The sequence below is a fragment of the Myotis myotis genome, unplaced genomic scaffold (assembly GCF_014108235.1).
Source record: "Myotis myotis isolate mMyoMyo1 unplaced genomic scaffold, mMyoMyo1.p scaffold_m19_p_19, whole genome shotgun sequence".
NCBI lineage: Eukaryota > Metazoa > Chordata > Mammalia > Chiroptera > Vespertilionidae > Myotis > Myotis myotis.
Genome location: NW_023416323.1, coordinates 26,144,744 through 26,162,471, shown reverse-complemented (window position 1 = coordinate 26,162,471; position 17,728 = coordinate 26,144,744). Strand labels below are relative to the sequence as shown.

At 56.8% G+C, this 17,728-nt stretch overlaps 1 protein-coding gene across 2 annotated transcripts; it reads right to left on the bottom strand.

Moving 5' to 3' along the window:
* Window positions 1–132: 132 nt before the first annotated feature.
* FCSK (fucose kinase) lies at window positions 133–17,620 on the bottom strand. 2 transcript variants are annotated; one of them, XM_036346959.1, is made up of 25 exons: window positions 17,351–17,619; window positions 16,116–16,234; window positions 12,054–12,158; window positions 11,581–11,732; window positions 11,401–11,451; window positions 10,518–10,643; window positions 10,103–10,175; window positions 9,662–9,759; window positions 9,205–9,285; window positions 8,532–8,651; window positions 8,193–8,364; window positions 7,657–7,769; window positions 7,042–7,143; window positions 6,752–6,922; window positions 6,259–6,323; window positions 5,484–5,854; window positions 4,629–4,839; window positions 4,302–4,468; window positions 3,992–4,213; window positions 3,494–3,637; window positions 3,215–3,334; window positions 1,948–2,135; window positions 1,762–1,861; window positions 1,045–1,268; window positions 133–867 (listed from the first exon to the last, which is right to left on the bottom strand). In XM_036346959.1, the coding sequence occupies exons 3-25, from the start codon at window positions 12,133–12,135 to the stop codon at window positions 781–783; spliced, it is 3,240 nt and encodes a 1,079-aa protein (XP_036202852.1). In that variant the 5' UTR covers window positions 12,136–12,158; window positions 16,116–16,234; window positions 17,351–17,619; the 3' UTR covers window positions 133–780. The 2 variants fall into 2 exon arrangements, with proteins under 2 accessions (XP_036202852.1, XP_036202851.1); XM_036346958.1 differs by lacking the exon at window positions 16,116–16,234 and having other exon boundaries at window positions 728–867; window positions 17,351–17,620.
* Between the last annotated feature and the right edge of the window lie 108 nt (window positions 17,621–17,728).

Below are 17,728 nucleotides of genomic sequence, written 5' to 3'. Positions count from 1 at the left end.
TGATAGCTGGTGACTCACCTGACCCTAGACCCTCATTCCCCTCTTGGGCCCTCAGCACCAGGCAGTTTCCCACAGTGCCAGGGAGGTAGGAACTCCTCCTGGCAGGAATGGAAGAGCTCTCTGAGGACAACCTCAAAGGGCAGATTCGATTTATTCCAAGAAGGTCACAGTCCTGAAAACCTAGGGCCACATGGCACAGTCCATGGTACAGGTTAAGGCCTGAGTTGGCAGTGACTGGCTGTAGACCACACTGGCTCACTTCCACAGACATGGGGCTGGACCGCCACTCCTACTCCTACTCCCACTCCCCCATCAGGTCAGCCTGGGAGTGAGTACTGAACATGAAGTCTATTCAGGCAAAAGCCCGCCTCTAAGGAAGGCCACAGGAAATCCTCAAAGGGCCTCTTCAGGGTCAGCCTTACCAAGGGACCCAGCCTCTGCTAGGGCTGGTTGTCATCCCCTGCCAGGGCCTCCATGCAGAATAAGAAGGCCCCAGCTGGCCTTGTAAAGGCCACAAGGGGCACTGACCTTAGGACCTTCCTATGTCCAGATGGAGCAGAGGCCAAGCCTAAGCCACAGTGAATCAAGAGGTCACAGTCCTGTTCCCAAGCGTGGTGTCTCTTTCACCAGGGGGCTGGGCCCAAACTCAAGTCGGCTTCCTTTGCGAGCAGATCCATAGAGGTAGGTGGGGAGTCGGAGGCTGGGTGCTCTGAAGGGAGGGGCTGCTGTAGCTCCAGGTTTTCTTCTCTTGCGGAGGGACAAGCCTCATGGGAAGGGGCATCAGGTTGAGTTCTCACTCCCCAACAGCTGCAGGCTCAGGCCCTGAGTGTCCACTTCTACCAGGTGGACGCTGTAGTTCCCGAGGCCCTGGGAGCAAACGACAAGAGGTGTGTAGAGGGCTCTGTGCAAATCTCTGGCCTTCCGGAGGCTGACCTGAGGCTGCAAGGCCAGGGGGGCATGTAGCTACAGCCCCTAGTTAGCCAGTGGGCCACAGTGAAGGCTCCTGCCCCCCCACCAATTACCATACCCAACATCATCAGGTACCTCGGTCTTGGCCAGCACGGCCTCCAGAGCCTCCTTTTGCTTTGGCTCCTTGGTCAACAGATAGAGAAAGCCCCCACCGCCTGCCCCTGCAAGGCTCTGGCCATACACGTGGGGGGCCAGGACATCCATCATTCGCCGCACAGCCAGGGGCTCACAGCCTGGAGCCATGCGCTTCTTCTGCTCCCAGTACAAGGTCAGGCACTGGCCCAGCAGAGGCAGGCTTCCTGGGGTGGGGCAGAGAAGGGAAAGGCGTGCCTGAGCCAGAATATTCTGTCAGTGCCCATTTATCGACGCTAAAGTGCCAAGAGGTGCTGCTTAACCAGGGGCTGGAAACAGGAGTAAGAACCACCTCACAGGGCTGTCTGAGGACCCGTGCACATAAAACTGACATGGTGCCCAGCAGTGTCCAGTAAATGATACAGCCACTCACTGGAACCCTGCTTAGCTCTGACTCCCTGGCACTCGGTGAAAGGGCCCAGCCTCTTCCCCCACCTGCTTCTTGGTAGATAGGACTGGAGGCCTTCCCCATGGTGCAAGTATTGTCCTGAGATATGGCTCCCATCTAAGTGAGACCCTAGGGAGGACAGATGGTAGGCTTCCGTCCCCGGGGGCCTAACACCTGGGTCCTGTGCCAAGCCTGAAAAGGCCCGTGGCCTTAGACCCATGGGCGACCAGCCCTCACTCCTGGTGCCCTGCCCCTGGGAGGAAGCACCTCACCTTGGTGGAAGGCTTTCACGCACTCCTCCGTGTGCCGCACTAGGCTGTGGGCATTCTGTACAACGGCAGGCAGCCGGGCATACCAGCTCCTCAGCACATCCTGCAGATGGGGCAGGAGGGGTGCGATGAAGGGCTGGGCCCTGCCTCCCTCCTGCCTCCCTTCTTCCTCCCGGGGCTGAGGCTCACCTGTAGCAGATTGCGCGCCAGGCGGGTCTTGCCAGTGTACACCAGGAGCAGGTGGTCATTGAGCGTCTGGACAAAGCCCTCAGGTACAGTGATCTCTTCCACCTCCACCTTCAGTGGCAGCTGAGCCCGGGAGCGCCCCACCTTGATGCCAGGCATTAGGCCACCCACTTGGTCCTGCCAGCCACCTCCTGTGAACCCAGAGTCCATCACTGTTGGAGCCTGTCTGGCCCAACTTCTCTCTCCCAGCCCAGGCTCTGGCAGGAACCAGTGGGCAAGATAGCTTCCCCCAACTCCAGCTGGGCCAAGTGAGCTGTCCAGCTTCTGTCACCAGCCTTGGGAGCAGGATGAGCCCAGCGAGAGAACAAATTTCATTCCAGAACCCAACTTGAGTGGCTAATGATTAATGTCTGTCCCCAACAGACCACTTAATTTTTGAGAGCAAGGACCCTGTATTTGTTCATTTTATCCCCAGGGTCCAACACTGAGTGGATACTCAATAGTTGTCAATTGACCAAATGAAGGGTTTGAATGGTACATCCTGGAAGAAAACTAGGAAGGCCTCCCTATTTGCCCCTCTTGCTGATAACTACCTGTTACGGGATGTGAGTCATTACAACAAAAGGAGGGGGTGGGCTGCAAAGGGACTGGAAAAGGTAGCATAACCGGCATCTATACATCTTTGTGACAGTTTCCTGCCCAGAATCACGATGGGGATGAAGCCTGGCATCCTGGGTGACCACAGCACCCTAGGATCGGGCCAAACAAACTAGCTGCTCCCCATTGTGCATGGATTCCAAGGGGCCATGGTGGTGATAAGAGGGAGAAGCCTGTGATCAGAGCCATGTTCTGGGCCTTCGGTGCCCCCCACGTGGCTGGCGGGAAGTGGGGGTGGGCACCAATGACCGTAGCCCAAGGGAGAGGCAGGTTGGTTGGGAAGGCAGGGTAAAGGTCCCGTCCCCTACTACAAACCCATTCTGCCCAGCCCCACCCTTAGGGACAGTCCTGGATGGCAACAAAGTCATGAGGAATAAACAAGTACCTAACACACATGAAAGGCAGAGCACAGAACCTAAAGGTGCTCCTAAAACATTAGCTCCTTGGAAGTAGAAATGTTTCAAGTTGCACATCACCAGAGGTCAGAGTGATAAGGAAGCTCTAACCATCTGAAGGAACAGCAGTTAAGTGGCTGTCACCAAGCCCAGGGGAGCCCCCGGAAGCTCTTGGGAAAGTGCCAGTGACCTCCCTCCCAGCAGAGGCGGTCCCATACCTGTGGTGAGCACCTGCTCCAGGTGCAGCACTGCGTGGATCAGGGCCTCCCTGCTCACCTTCCGGCCCGCGGCCCGCTGCAAGGCGGCCAGGGCAGTGCCTGCCAGGATGCTGCTGGTGCCTGCAGGACAGGGAAGAGGTCAGTCGGGCATGAAACACCTCTGCGCAGCCCAGACCTGCCCCACCCCCTTGGTCTGTTGGGCAGAGTTAGTGAGGAGGAAGGAAGGCGAGGCTGGAGGGCAGGGATGGAGTGGTTGGCAGCAGGACAGGGCCCACTCACCGAGGCCAGAGCCGTGGGGCAGCTCAGACCAGGTGTGCAGCTCGAAGCCGCCCCCAAAGGTGCGCAGCAGCTGCTCACTCAGCGAGAGCTTGGACCTGACTTGCACGATCCCCGCACAGATGAAGGCCGCCTTCAGCAGGGCCCCTGGGAGGGACCAGCACCCAGCAAGGCATTTGGTCTCCAAAGGCAGAAGCAGACATACCACCCCCCTCCACTATTTCCCATCTAGGGGCTCATCTAGGGGACAAAAGCCCAGCAGCAGTGCAAGCCCATCCCCAAGCCCCCAAAAGATCTCTGGGCTCCCCAACATGGGCAAATGTGCCAGCTCTGCCTCCTGTAGCTGCATGCACCTGGGCAAGGAGACCTCGGTGCTCCTCAACCTGACTGGGTAGCCCTCAAGCCAGGCCCCCATGGCCAGCAGGGTCTCCAGGGTCCTGCCCTAGCCCCCAGCTAGCTATGTGTGCCACTCCCACCGGCAGACGTCCTGGGTGCCCTGACCTGGAGCATGGGGCTGGCAGTAGTCCCTCATGTCCTCCAGGCTCCGGCACACTATCTTCATGGCCATCTCATCCCGCCGAGGCCCCACTGCCAGCCACAGCTCAGGCTCCCAGATGCGGCGAGCCCTGGCCCCAATGGGCCGGCGGCCATCCACTCGCACAGCCAGGCCCAGCACTGCCCCACCAAGCTCGTAGGCAAGGGGTGGCGTGTCGCTCCAGCCTCCTGTAGCAGTTGAACAAGACCAAGCTGGTCAGGGGGCTGCCTGCCCGGCTCTGGGGTGGCTACCCTCACCCCCCTCCAAGGGACTCACCAGAGAAATCCACGCGAGCTGGGCACTCAGCCACCACCCACTGCCCAGGTGCCGGCAGCCCCACAGGCTCCGTGGAGACAAAGTGCTGGGCGGACATCACAGCCTGGCGGATCAGGATCTGCCCAGCCCCCTCGTAGTGGCGAGCCGCTCGCACTAACAGGACTGGCCTGCCAAGAGGGCAGGGGGAGATGGCGGCATGGAGCCCCAGGCTGGGGGCAGGCTGCCTGGGTTTGGGGCCTGACTTCCTTGGGCCCCACCTCTCTCTGGTCTGCACCTATAAGAATGACCAGGGGCTTCTCCAGGGGTTCTGACATCATTGGCACCCACCTGCTCAGCCACTTGTCCCGCTCCTGGGCAAGTGCCTTCACACCCCCAGCCAGGTCTCCACTCTCCAAGTACGAGAAGGGCCGAGCCCACTCGGGATTGGCAGCCGGCCCACTCCGTAAGCCACCTTGGCCTTCTGCCATGCAGCCCAAGACGTCTGCCACACAGGCCAGCACCCGGGCCGCCACGCCTGGGTCTCCTGCACCCGCTGCCACTGAGGGACCAGAAGCCGGGTGGTTAGGGAAGGGACCTACCCCCCCTGCCCTCTTCCCCAAGTGACTGTTCAACAGCCCCCAAACATTCCTGCCCCCTCACACCTCTTCACTTTGCCCACCCCACTCCTGTGCTTGGCAAAGTTCTCATCCTGCCAGCCCCAGCCCAGCCCAGCCCAGCCGTGCCTCTTTACCCCACCCAGGTTGCCCAGAGCGGTTAAGAACTCAGACTTAGGGGTCAAACTACCTGTGTTCAGTCGCAGTGCCACCCCAACCAGCTGTGTGGCTGTAGGTGAATGACTCAAATAGGGACCACTTTCCACAATCGCTGGGATCATTAATGAGGTGCTGCCTGGGAGAGCCTGCCACATCCCCCAGGGCTCTGGCACCTACGTTTTGGCACCCAATACAAAACATGTAGGGTTTGCCGATGCTCACTGGACTGGACCCAGAGGCTCGGGCCCAGGCCTCAGCCTCTCATCAAACTCCCTACTGACAAGAATGAAGCTTCCCAGGAGCCTGAAAGCAAACTCTACTGTGTCTCTCCCCTGCTCTGAAGTCTCCCACCTCCTGTCATCAACCCAGAGGGCAGGTAGGGCAGGTGATGCTGGGCCTGGCTTCCCCACACAGAGACCCGGCAACTCACCCTGGTCCAGCGTGGTCAGCAGGAGCCCAGGGCAGCCCTCGCGGACAGCGGCCCGGATCAGTGGGCGCAGGCTGAGGTCCTGCCTGGCCTCGAGCACCTTGCGCGCCTTATGCAGGGCCTGGCGGAAGAACAGGTCCCGGCGGGAGGCCAGTGTGGCAGCCCGGTCCAGACAAGGCTGCAGCTGCTCCCAGGACAGACGCCAGGAGGCCCGCCAGGCCCACAGGGCCTCACCCCCATCCTCCTGCGGGTCCAGCATCCACAGCATGTCCCTGGGCCCCAGGGCCCTCGAGGGGTGGAGCACAGGAAAGAGGCGGGCGCTGAGAAGGCAACGCTCCGTGGGGGGCGTGTCTGGGTTCCACAGGTCCCAGTTTCTGATGTGGGGAGAAGGCACATTAGCAGGAGGCAAGCCCGGGCTCCTGCTTCCTCTCCAAGGCCGGCCTGCCTGTCCACTGGGGGCTGGCTAATTCTCGGGGGGCGGGGGGGCCGGACAAGTTCCTCCAGGCAGCACAAGCAGGCCATGTAGGGAGGGGGACAAACTGTCCTGCCCCCTTTCCCAGGCCGCCTGACAAAATCCCAAAGCCTGAGCACAGGCAGGAATTAGGAACTGTCCAGGGGGAATGTGCTGGGGGAGGATCAGACTGCCCCAAACTACCCCAGACCCCGTGGGCTGGTGGGAGGGCAGGTGCTGCTCTGGGGCTGAGGCAGAGATGAGCCTGGAAGAGGCGGCTGCCCTGGCTGCCGAGGCCCAGAGGCCCATGGAGGCCATCAGTCTTACCGAATGCCTGTCTTCTGGAAGAACTCATTCCAGGACATGTTAAGATACGTTCCTGTCCCCTGTCTCTGGGGGAAGTGGAGGAAGCAGTCAGGGCTTCGGGGACCACAGGAAGGGAGCGGTTAGGGACACTAAGACCAGAGGGGACAGGACAGAGACCTGCACATGTGAAAGCAACTTCTGAAACACTGTCAAGCCCGGGAGCTCAGCGACCCTGCCCAGGTGCCGGGAACCTGGCGCAGAATCCCGGTGCTAGGCCCAATCCACTAACATTGGCTCTGCAGCCCAAGGCAGGTCACCTCCCTCTCTGAACCTCAGTCTGAACCTGGCAGAGCAGATGAGGAGGGAGATCAAGGCATGGTGAGACTCTACTGGCTACAGCCTATCCCTCAGGCCAGCGCTCAGCGACCCTGCCGTGGAGTGGAAACTGGGCTGGGATCCCTGGGCTCCCCAGAGCCTGAAGATGGGGGTGAGGGGACACAGGGCGGGCACCTACTTCCCAGCTGTCCAGACGTCCAACGAGAGTGAAGGCACGAACAGGGGCTCCGTGCAGCCGCACGTGGTGCCCCTGCAGGACAAGGTCGTGCAGCCCCAAGCCGTGTAGCGCCTCGGACTGGGCCGTGTCCAGGCCACTAACAAAGCAACCAGTGCCGATGTGAATGGGGCCCTGGCAAGGGAGAGGGCAGGCATCCTGAGGGGGCAGTGCCGCTCCAGACACCCCCCAACACACACAGGGCCTGGCCCCCACAGCCTTGCCTGCCCTCTGCCCCTGCTCTCAGGCCTCACCTGGAGATGGCAGTGCTGCAGGACACTCCCAGGACCCAGCTGGATGGCGCCCTCCAGCAGGCAGTTGACCACAGAGCTCCCGGCCCCCAGCAGCTGCAGCTCCTGAGCAGCGGGGGAGAAGGTCGTGAGTGCCCTCTACACCTAACCTGGCCCCAGCTTCCGGCCGACTCTCATCCCACCCGTTCATGCTGCTCCCAGGGGCCTCCAGAGAAGTCTGACCTCAGTAACAGAGGTCCCACCGGATGGCAGCTTCCCCAGAAAACCTCTCCCACCAGCCCAGGTACCCCCACCACGCTGAGGGCAACCTCGGAAATCTGTCTGTCCCTTCCACAGCACCATGGCACTGACCCCGGCCCATCACCACCTCTCCAAGCAGACCCCAAAGAAAGGGGTAGGGTCTTCTCTAGCTTCTCCATCAGGCAGGCCTGGATGCAGAATCCTGCCTTGACCACTTACTGGCTCTGTGGCCTTAGGCAAGTTACTTAACCTGTCTGAGCCGCCAAATGGGGATGACGACATCTATAGTCATGGGTAGTCGGCTCCAAGCGTGGGCTGTTCCTTTCCTTTCTAGGAGCCCCTATCCCACCTGTCCTTAGGCACCTCTGCTGGTCTTACCTCCACCTGGGAGTGCACGACCTGGGCCCCAGGAGTCCTGGGAAACGTGAGGCTGAGCAGGAACTCACTGGCCGAGTTGGTCATGTAGCTGTAGCTGCCGTCGGGGATATATGCTGTAAAGATACAAGCAATGACCCCACCCCTATGCCTGCTGCTGCTCTGAGCCCAGCCAGGCCTCCAGCCGGCAGACACATCTTCATCGGGCCCTGGAGGGCAGGCCTAGCCATGAGCCCACTGTGCTGATGGGGAAGCTAAAATCCAGAGAGGCTCAGTAACCTGCCCAAAGTCACACAGCTAGAAAATGGAAAGACTGGGCCCGGAGCCCAGGAATGAGACAAAAGGAAGAGTTATTGGGGGTGGGGAGAGTTGGGGGGTGTCAGGCCTCTGGGTTGGGAAAGGACAATTGGCTGATACATGCACTAGACTTGCCTGGTCCAGGAGCCCAGGGACCAGGCAGGAGGCGGCCTTGTAGCTCTGGGTAGGGGGTCCTCACTCCGATGGCCTCCCCACCCAGAGAACCGAGAGGCAGCACCCACCCATGGTGAGGGGCTGATCACGAAGCTCCCTCCACAGCTTGGCCCGCGCCACCTGAAGATAACCCTCGACGTCTGCGTCGCTTTGCCCCGTTTCCGGAGGCCGCCCCGCCAGGAAGTCCTCTCTGCTCACATTCCGGGCCATGCACAGCAGGAGGTCGAAAAACAGAGACAGCTGGGACAAGTACAGGAAGCACAGCTATTGGGGGCTCCTAGGCCAAACTGGGGCAGCCCCATCCCCAGAGACACGGACCCTGAGAGGGGAAGGGGCGAGCCTGAGGTCACAGAGCCAGTCTCGGGCCTTTCCCCAGGCCAGGGCCCCCAGCCCCCACCCTCAGTCACCTGGACAGGCCGGGCTCCGGAGTCCAAACCCATGTAGGTGCAGGCATCCAGCGGGGGGCTCACGTGAGTGGCCAGGAGGTGCTCAGCAGTCTCCACGGAGAAAAAGGCGACTCCGGAGACCTGGAGGAGCCCCCATGAGGGTCAGGTGGGGGGACCCTGGTGTCAGGCTTGGGCCTGAGTTGGGGGAAGACACATAAAGATGGACCAAAAGGCTGGCTGCTATGCCAGGCAGAGTCCTTCATCTTCGGGACCACTCCTGCACCCAGATTCCAGGCTTACTGGAGGGGGGTCCCCTGAACAGGAACCTTCTGGGACCCACCTCAGTTTTCAGGCCTCCTCCCAAACCTAGTTCTCTATCATCCCCTGGTCTGGTCCCAGACCCTTACCCACCACTCGCATCCTCGTCCTTCATTCTAGAAGGATCCCCCAAGTCGGCTTCCAGACTTCCTCCCAACGCATTCCTGAACTTTCTCGCGTTCTTGTTCTAGCCTTTCCCGTTTGGGGCAAGACCCTTTCCTCAGATTCTGGCTCCGCCTGCTCCTCCACCACAGATTCTGGTTCTGTCCCGCCTGGGAATCTTCTAGAAGGAGTGGAGCTCTTCCCCGAGCAGAAAGGCAATCCCGCCCTTTTCCACGGGGTCCCCAAAGCCGCCCAACCTCGGCGGCAGCCATACCAGTGGCACCCGCCCGTCAGGCCTGGCGCACCGCTGTATGTCCGCCTCGCTGCCCTGGTAGTAAATGTCTAAAACGCAGCCCTGTGTCGGGGGAGAAAACAGAGTTAGGGAAGGGGGCCGAGGACGACCAGGAACAGGGACACAGCAAGGGTGTTCTCCAGTGAAAACCCCGGTGCATGTCCGACAGGCACCAGCATGCTCCCGGGAGCACTGTCCCACCCAACGGGAGAAGGGCTTTGCCTGTCTTCCCCGGCCCAGCACAGAGCCCGGCACAGGGTCCACGTGCAATGCAAGTTTGGCCAAAGACTAAGTGAGCATGAGACCTGTTGCCACAGAGGAAACTCCTCCGAAGCCAGGCTGTACCAGAAAGTCCAGAGCAAGAGGCTGCCCAGAGCACAGGACCAGGAGGCCATCCCAGCCCGGCTCCGGGGCCGTGCCACTGCCCCAGGGGCACTACCTGGGAGTCGGTGAGGTAGACACCATGGTTCCGGGCGTAGGCTGTGGTTCCTGGAAAGGCGATCACTCTGGCTCCCCGGAAGCCGCCCCAGTTGATCCCTATGAGGAGAGAAGTCAGGAGCCTCCCCGGGGGCCCCAACCCAAGGCAGGAAGGCCCCAACCAGGTAAAGATGAGAGCTCAGGGCAGGGGCGTCTGGGCGCCTCTAAAAGGAAAATATGGTTCCCGAGCCAAATGGACGTTCCTCTGGGAGAATGACGATGCCTCCCCTCCCAAAGTTCTACGGCAGCCCTGGGGGGCAGAAGGGGCAGGGCTGGTGTCTCCATGCTACAGCTTCCCTTCTGAATAGGGCAGTGGGCCAGGCCCAGAACGGGTGAGCTAGGACAGGCACGTCCCCCCTCTGGCTACGGCAAGGGAGGAGGTCCCCAGCCTTCTCAGGCTCACCTGGGTTGGGAGGAACAGACAGCAGCATGTCGGTGCTGCAGACCCACACGCCTGGTGGGGAGCCTGGGCCCAGCTGCGGGAGAGAGTGCAGAGGGTGGGTGGCCTGGCCCAGCCGCGGGAGAGAGTGCAGATGGTGGGTGGCCTGGCCCAGCCCCTCCTCTGCTCCCACACAGCCCAGTGTCGAGCCTGTCTCCCTGCTCTAGGGAGACTCTGAGGTAACAGGGGCCTTCCCTGACCCTCCTGCCCACCTCCTGGGACCACACCTCCCTCCAGTTTTGCCAACACTCATTTCCTAAAGCTCTAACTCTAGGCGCCGCCAAAGCCATTCTTCCTGGCACCCCGTCTGAGCCAGGACAGGCTGCAGCTGGTGGTGCAATGAGAGAGGAGCGAGGCCCTAAGGCACCTCTGGCCTCACCTGATCGGTCATGATGTCCAGCAAGCGATCCAGGTTGTAGACCAGAGCCTCCACGGGGGCCTGGGGGTTCTCCACGGGGAGGCAGGTGAAGGCCCGGCCACAGTCATCGAAGGGGAAGTCTCGGCCCTAGGGGGGAAGCAGGGCAGGGGAAAGAGTCCTTGGGGCATGGAGCCTGGGCACACCCCCGGGGCTGTGCAAAGGTGTAAAGTCATCAAGCTAGAGTGTTTTCTCGTGTAACCTTCCCAGTTACATGATTCTAGTAAAAAGTTAGAAAATTCAGGTATGCAAGAAGAAAATCTCTCAGGAATAATCACCATTCCTCTCATTTTGAGGTATACCCTTTCAGAATTATATGCATATATTCTTTAATTTTTCATTTTTTACAAAAATGAGATTCTGAAAAGGTAGAAACAATAGAACTTAACACACACACTCACATTTACACACACACACACACACACACATACACAGGTAAAACTGGGGAAGTAACATGGGGAACTATATAAAGGCAGGTCCCGCTTTAAGCATTTCATGGATCATCTCAGCATCTCCACACAAAGCAGGAACCATCGCCGTCCTGATTTTACAGATGCAGAAACTGAGGCCTAGAAAGGGTCCAGCGCCTTGCCCAAGGTCACGAAGCTGGGAAGTCTCTTTCAATGCACAGAACTAGATGGACTTATTCATCCCTTTCTAATATCCCACCAGAAAGATAATGCTATTTATATTTAGCCAGTTGCCTATTTTTTGGATACTTGGATCAATTCTGACTCCAGTTCTTCTGGATTTGCACAGAAAACACCTTGCAAACACACCCCTATCCAACCCTGAGGATCGATGGGTCCAGCCTTCTGCATGGCACCCCGCCCAGCATCTTACTAACCATGTGCAGGATGAGGATCCAGGCCGACTGTAGGACATCAGAGGTGACCACCTGCCAAGAATGGAAGAGCCCTGTAGACAAGAGGCCTGGGCAGAAGGCACCAAGGACGGCACCCTCTTGTCTGGGGAGAGGCCCCGACACAAGCCACTGAGGTACGACAGGAACGATGTGAGCACTCACAGTGAAGCCTGCCCGGGCACTCAGGTGTTCAGCAGCCACCAGCAGGGCATTGAGGGTGGCTCCTCCGCTGCCCACACGCGTCTCAGGGTCCTCCACAGCCAGTAACAGAGTCCCGGCGGGGATCTGCTCTCGTTTCTGCCGCACTTCCAGCTCTGTGTTCAGAACACAGCTGGGACCTGCTCCCCAGCCTCCCAGCCCTGGTCCCAAGCAACTAAAGCAAACCTACTGATAATTATTTCATCTTTGACTCAGTAGCTTTGCATGTAGTAGCGCATTAGCTCTCTGCCCAACTCTGTGAGGGAGGTACAATTATTCCCATTTCACAGATGAGAAAACTGAGTCTCAATGAAATGACGTATGTCAAAGGTCACATGGCTAGGAAGAAGCAGACTCTGGGTTTGAACTATAGGAGGTATAGGGGTGTGGGGAGGGGTTCCCACATTAGGGCAGAGTGGGGAGGGAGGGTCCCCTACCTTTCTGGAAGACCTCGACACTGTCCTTGTACTGGCATGTCAGGATGATAACCGTCCAATCAACCCCCTTGGGCTGCTCCATTCTAGCCAAAGTTGAGGGGCTTCCTGAGGCAGAAATAGAGGTGTGCGTGGATTATTTTATGTTGTCATACCCTAAGATTGGTTTTTGTATTGTTTTATGGATTTTAACACTTGCATAGAGTCTTGTGGTCACCACTACGGTCACACTGGACAATCATCAATCAGTTCTCTTCAGCTAGAGTTGGAATGTAATCTTTTGAGACTGGCTTCTTTCACTCAGCACCATGCCTCTGAGATTCATCCAAGTTGGCTGTGCATATCAGCACCGTAGTTCTTTCTTTGCACGGACCTTCCACAGCCTGTTTCTCCATCCACTCACTGAAGGACATCTGGGCTGTTTCCAGGTTTTGACAGCCATGATTAGAGCTGCTATAAACATTCATGTGCGAATTGAGTAGGAACCTAAGACCTCATCTCTCCAGGTGGATTCCTCGGTGTGGGATTGCTGGGTCACGTGATCAGTGTGTCTTTGACGTTCTCATTCTGGGTGCACGTGATCTCCTCAGGAGAGGAAGTGAGGGGAGCAGGGTGGGGGAGACAGGGGGCCCCACCTTAAAGCAAGGGCCCACCCTTTCTGTACCACTGGCCCCTCAGCATTCAGTCATTGGCTGTGATCGGGGGGGAGGGAAGGCCTAACCTCCCAGGCTCCTGAGGCTGAAGGGAATTCCCTGGGGAAGGGGACAGTTGTGGGAGGAGGGCACCAGCCTGTTCTAGGGATCTGGGCAGGATGCCAACAGTGCCCACACCTAGGGACTTCAGGGGGGATCTCCCCTCCCAGAGGCTCCACGCCTGAAAGAGGCTGCCACCCCACCTGCCACCATCTTCTTTCAGGCACTCTGAGCAAGTGAGGGAAAGATGGGGCCAAAGCAATGGCTTCACCCCTTCCTAACTCCCCCAACATTTCTCTCCTACCAGACGGGAAACCAATCTGACTCCAGGGACCCTGGCCTCCCCAAGACCTCTGCAGACAGGTCCCCAGGAGTGCCCTGGCATCAGCCTCTGGCAGAGTCCCGACTGCTGTCCTACGAAGCAGCCCTCCCCCACCTCCTCCCTCCAACCCCCAAAGCTCAGTGTCAGAGCGATGGTGGCGCTAGCTGCATGCCTTCCCAGGGGCACAAGGAACTCATGGCCAGCCCGCACCCCAGCCAGAGCCAGCAGGAAACCTGAACCTCAGCAGGTTTCTTCTTAGGCCCTACTCCTCTGCCACCGGGAGAGACCCACCACTTAGCAACACCCACACTCCCACAAGCTGGCAGGGAAAGCCTCAACCACTAACAGAAAGTGCTCTGTTCCCTGCTCAGCCCAGCAGGGAAATCCAGAGGGGAAATCTGAGCTGAGATCTTGGCCAGGCTCCTGAGGGCCAAGGCATTCCCAGGGATGCCCAGATGGCCTTCCCAGTAAATGGGCGGCGAGAGATTCCAGCTTGTCCACCAACTTACTGTGTGATCTTTGGCACCCCTACCCCCTCCAGTCTCCTGAAGCAGGCGTGTCACTGACCAGTGTCCCCCAGCTTGTTCCCCTGGAGGCCATGCTTCCCAGCAGCTCCCAACCAATGACTCAGCAGCAGGGCCAGGAAGACAGACCCCTCCCAGCAATTTAGGGTTCCTCTGACAGGCAGTCTTGGCTCCAGGACTGCCCACCCACCTACCAGAAACTCTTAGAACCTCACTGCAGTCTGAGACTGTTCCCGCCCATCACTCCCCTGCTTCCTCCAGTTCCCTCCTCGTTTTCCCTCCCCCAATAAATCTAACCCCATCTTGGTCTCGGCTTCTCCAAGAACCTGAACCAACATGGAGAGTATAATATCATCTCCTTCTTGGCACCGTCAAAGGAAAAAAAATCACTGTATGAACCTCTCACTTAATGTGTGGAAAGTACCATCTTTATCCTAAAAAAAATAGATGAGGAAACTGAGGCACAGAGAGACTGGGTCACATGTCCAAGGTCACACAGCTAGCAAGTGGCAGAGTCAAATCTGAACTCCGTGGTGACAGATGATCTGACTCTGGATGGTGGGCACACCGTGCAAGGCACAGATATTGTAACACAGAAACCCACACCACAGAACAACCTTTATGTTCATGGTGACCAATGTCACCCCAATCAATTTAATTAATAAGTAAATAGAAATCTGAACTCAGACACTTTTGCTCCAAAGTCCATCCTCTTAACCACTACACTGGGCCTGCTGTGGAGGACTGAAAACAAGAACAAAAGGAGTAAATATATATAAAGTGCTCCATTCAGGTGGCGATGAAACGGGGAGGACGTTCATGATCACAGCCATGAGAAGTGGGCTCCCCCACGCTGACCCATAGTTAAGACAAGATGACTTCTCATTCCCACTACATCCCTGCAGGGCAAGTGTTCTGTCCATTCTCCAGATGCTAATAGATGCTACCGCCATGACTGGGACCCGGGTCTCTCTGATTCTTATTTAAGTCATGGTACTAACGATGTCTGGTCCCAAGCAAAGGTGACAAAAGAGAGCAAGGAAGAAATGCCCCCAGGACAGTCCAAAAGTCTGAGCTCAGTGTTGGCCTCAGCACAGTGATAGGAGGCATGGGCAGATGACAGGTCATGGCCGGAGGAGGGAGGGCAGCCCTATCTGGACGGCATCTAACTAGAGACTGGAGCAGAGGAACAGTTCTGGGCTGGGAACCAGCCCCCCGGGCTCTCTCCCCATCTCGGCCTCTTCCTGTGTGATCTTGAGCAGGTTACTTCATCTCTCTGAGCCTCAATTTCCTAATCTGAAAACTAAGGCCAACAATACCAACCTCCTAGGACAGTTACCAGCATTAAATAAAATGTACAATATGCAGCACATAGCAGGAGCTCAATGAATGGTAGTTCTCTCCAGCAGGAAAAGGAAGCAGGAGCGTTTAACTTGGCCCTGAAGCTGGTAGAAATGAAGGCTCTGAAATATTCTCTGAGTCAAAGATGATCCTGAAGAAGAAAAATAATCAGGGAAACCCTGGATGATTTGGCTCAGTGGATAGAGCCTCGGCCTGCGAACTGAAGGGTCCTGGGGTCGATTACGACCAAGAGCACATGCCCAGGTTGTGGGCTCGATCCCCAGTAGGGGGCGTGGAGGCAGCCGATCAATGATTCTCATCAGTAATGTTTCTAGCGCTCTCTCCCTCTCCCTTCCTCTCTGAAATCAGTAAAAATATATTTTAAAAAATAGTAATAATCAGGCAAGGCCTAGGGAAATCAAGCAAGGCTGAGGAGCATGCCTCGCCAGATCAGCCAAAAGGGTATTTTATGGTAACACAAAAGGTGGCATGATACTTGTAGCTAATACTTAGGGGCTGCTTTTTTCAGGCACCATGCCAAAGGCATTGTAGTATCAGCTCATATGACCTACTCTGCAGCCCTCCCTAAGAATTGGATCTTACCACACTCATGGTAGAGGTAAGGAAACTGTAGCTTAAAGAGATGAAATAGCCCGCCCAAGGTCATACAGCTAGTACAGGCCGAACAGGTGTTTCCAAGTCTAAGGTCCATGTTCTTAACCACCCTATAGGAACAAGACATCTCTCTCCCGGGGCCTCTGCCCTCGGTCATACCTGACATCCGTACAGAAAACTTAGAAAATAGCCTTCTATTTCAATATTCTGCCCACTTTTTTAGTTGAAATACTATTTGCTAAATTGGGGGGGAGGGATGGAGAATCAGGGACAGAAAATATTAAGACTTTTTCATATGCTGTTTGAAGAAAGGTAGGGCAGGGACCTTGCATTTTAGAGCTTTCAAGGGAAAAACAGGCACATGGAGGAATCTGATTTGCCTTCTAGTAAGAAAAAAAAAAAAGTGGAAACTGATAGGGAGTAAAATGACACTGTAAATTACACAAAAGGCCAGCAAAGTAGTCCCCCCGATCCACGGGGAATACATTCCAAGACCCCCAGGGGATGCCTGAAACCAAGGATAGTATGAACCCTATACATGCTATGTTTTTTCCTATGCATACATACCTACCTATGAAGACTAGCTTCAGATGGTATCCTTTCTCCTTAATCAACTTGTGCAACTGCTGGAAAAGTGGCAGCAGCTTCTTCGCAGCGCACACAGCCTCTCCGGGATTTTTATATCACTTGCTGTAAAAATGGCTTGGCGTCACTCTTTTCAGGGGACCCTTTGCTGAAGTCTTTGTACAGGCTCACTGCTTTCGGGCACAACATGTTGCCACCCATCAGAACACATTTTCTGTTCCTGTCTTCGACCCACAAATGTAATGCCTTTTTCATCTTAACCAAGCACTTATCCCTTAGGGCAGCTGCGTAACTTTGGCAATTTCAAGTGACGGCAAAGCTAGCACGGATCTCTTTCTCCTTCTTCACAATTTCACAGATAGAAGATTCATTCTTACCATAGATCTTAGCAACCTCAGCATACGATTTTTTTCTCTTCCCTTATTAAGTCGAGAACTCTCGCCTTCTCCCATAAAGGAAGCACTTTATGGCTACTCTGCATGCTTGCATCGCCAGCACCACTACTCTTGCACTATAGGGCCATTATCAAGTCAAATAAGCGTCGCTTGAACTTCGATACCTGACAGTGGATCTGATAACCAAGAAAGTTACTAAGTTACTAACCAGCTCGTAGCAGTATACAGCCGGGATTACGTGGGACAAAGGGGTGATTTATGCCCCAGGCAGGAGGGCGCAGGCCAGGGGAGGTTTCATCAGTCTAGTCAGAACTTCAAACAACTTAAAGCATGCATTGTCTATTTCTGGAATTTGCACTTAATATTCTTCAGATGGAAGACCTCAGGTAAATGAAATCGTAAAAGCAAAACTGCGGATAAAGAGGGGACTAGCGTAACTGAGATCTGTGCATAGTGACGAGACCCCACGGGACACAGAGGCAGAAAAGCGACCTCAACGCAAAATCAGCAGCGAAGGCATCCAGCACCCCATCTGCCTCCGGGACGAGGAGGTCCTGGAGCCGCATCTCCTCCCCGTTCCCAAGTCTCGGAACCCCCATTGAAAGACCCCAGCAAAAGGGACGCAGGATCTGCTGACCCCCACCCCCTACAGCCAGTGGGTGCCCAGGGGCGCCAGCCCCCACCCCCTACAGCCAGTGGGTGCCCAGGGGCGCCAGCGGAGCTCTCGGGGACTCCCTGCCTCGGTCTTGCCCCTCGCAGAGATCAGGCCAAGAATTGGCGAGTAGGGAGTGAGGTGCGCGAAGCGGAAACGCGTGGTCCCACGTACCTGCCTCCGCCTGGTGGTGGGCTCAGCCGGCTTTTAGGAGGGGCTGCGCGTCCCTTCGCGGCGCACCCTGGGAAATGTAGTTTCACCTCTCCGCCGGCCCGGGCTTGTCCTCTCAAAAAACAAACAAAAAAAACAGTTCTCACCTATCGCAGGGCAAGCACTTTCCAAAAGGGCAGTCAGTGATCAGATCCAGAAAGAAGGTGAGGCGAGAAGGTGGCTCCGTGGGCCAACAAAACTACAACTCCCAGAGGAACCAATGCGCCTTAAAGACATAGGCTCCTTTTCCGGGACTCGCGCTTTCAGGTTTGGGTTTGTTTGTTTAACCTTCTGGCCGCGACTGGCTTTTCTCCCGAGGGGGGAAAAAAAAATCCTGGAGCA

Coding starts and splice junctions, on each gene's coding strand:
- FCSK (XM_036346958.1), bottom strand. CDS start 12,135: ATGGAGCAGCCCAAGGGGGTTGATTGGACGGTTATCATCCTGACATGC. Junction 9,760..10,102: donor GTCTGTTCCTCCCAACCCAG/GTGAGCCTGAGA, acceptor CTCTCCTCATAG/GGATCAACTGGGGCGGCTTC. Junction 1,862..1,947: donor TGGCGCGCAATCTGCTACAG/GTGAGCCTCAGC, acceptor CCCCATCTGCAG/GATGTGCTGAGGAGCTGGTA.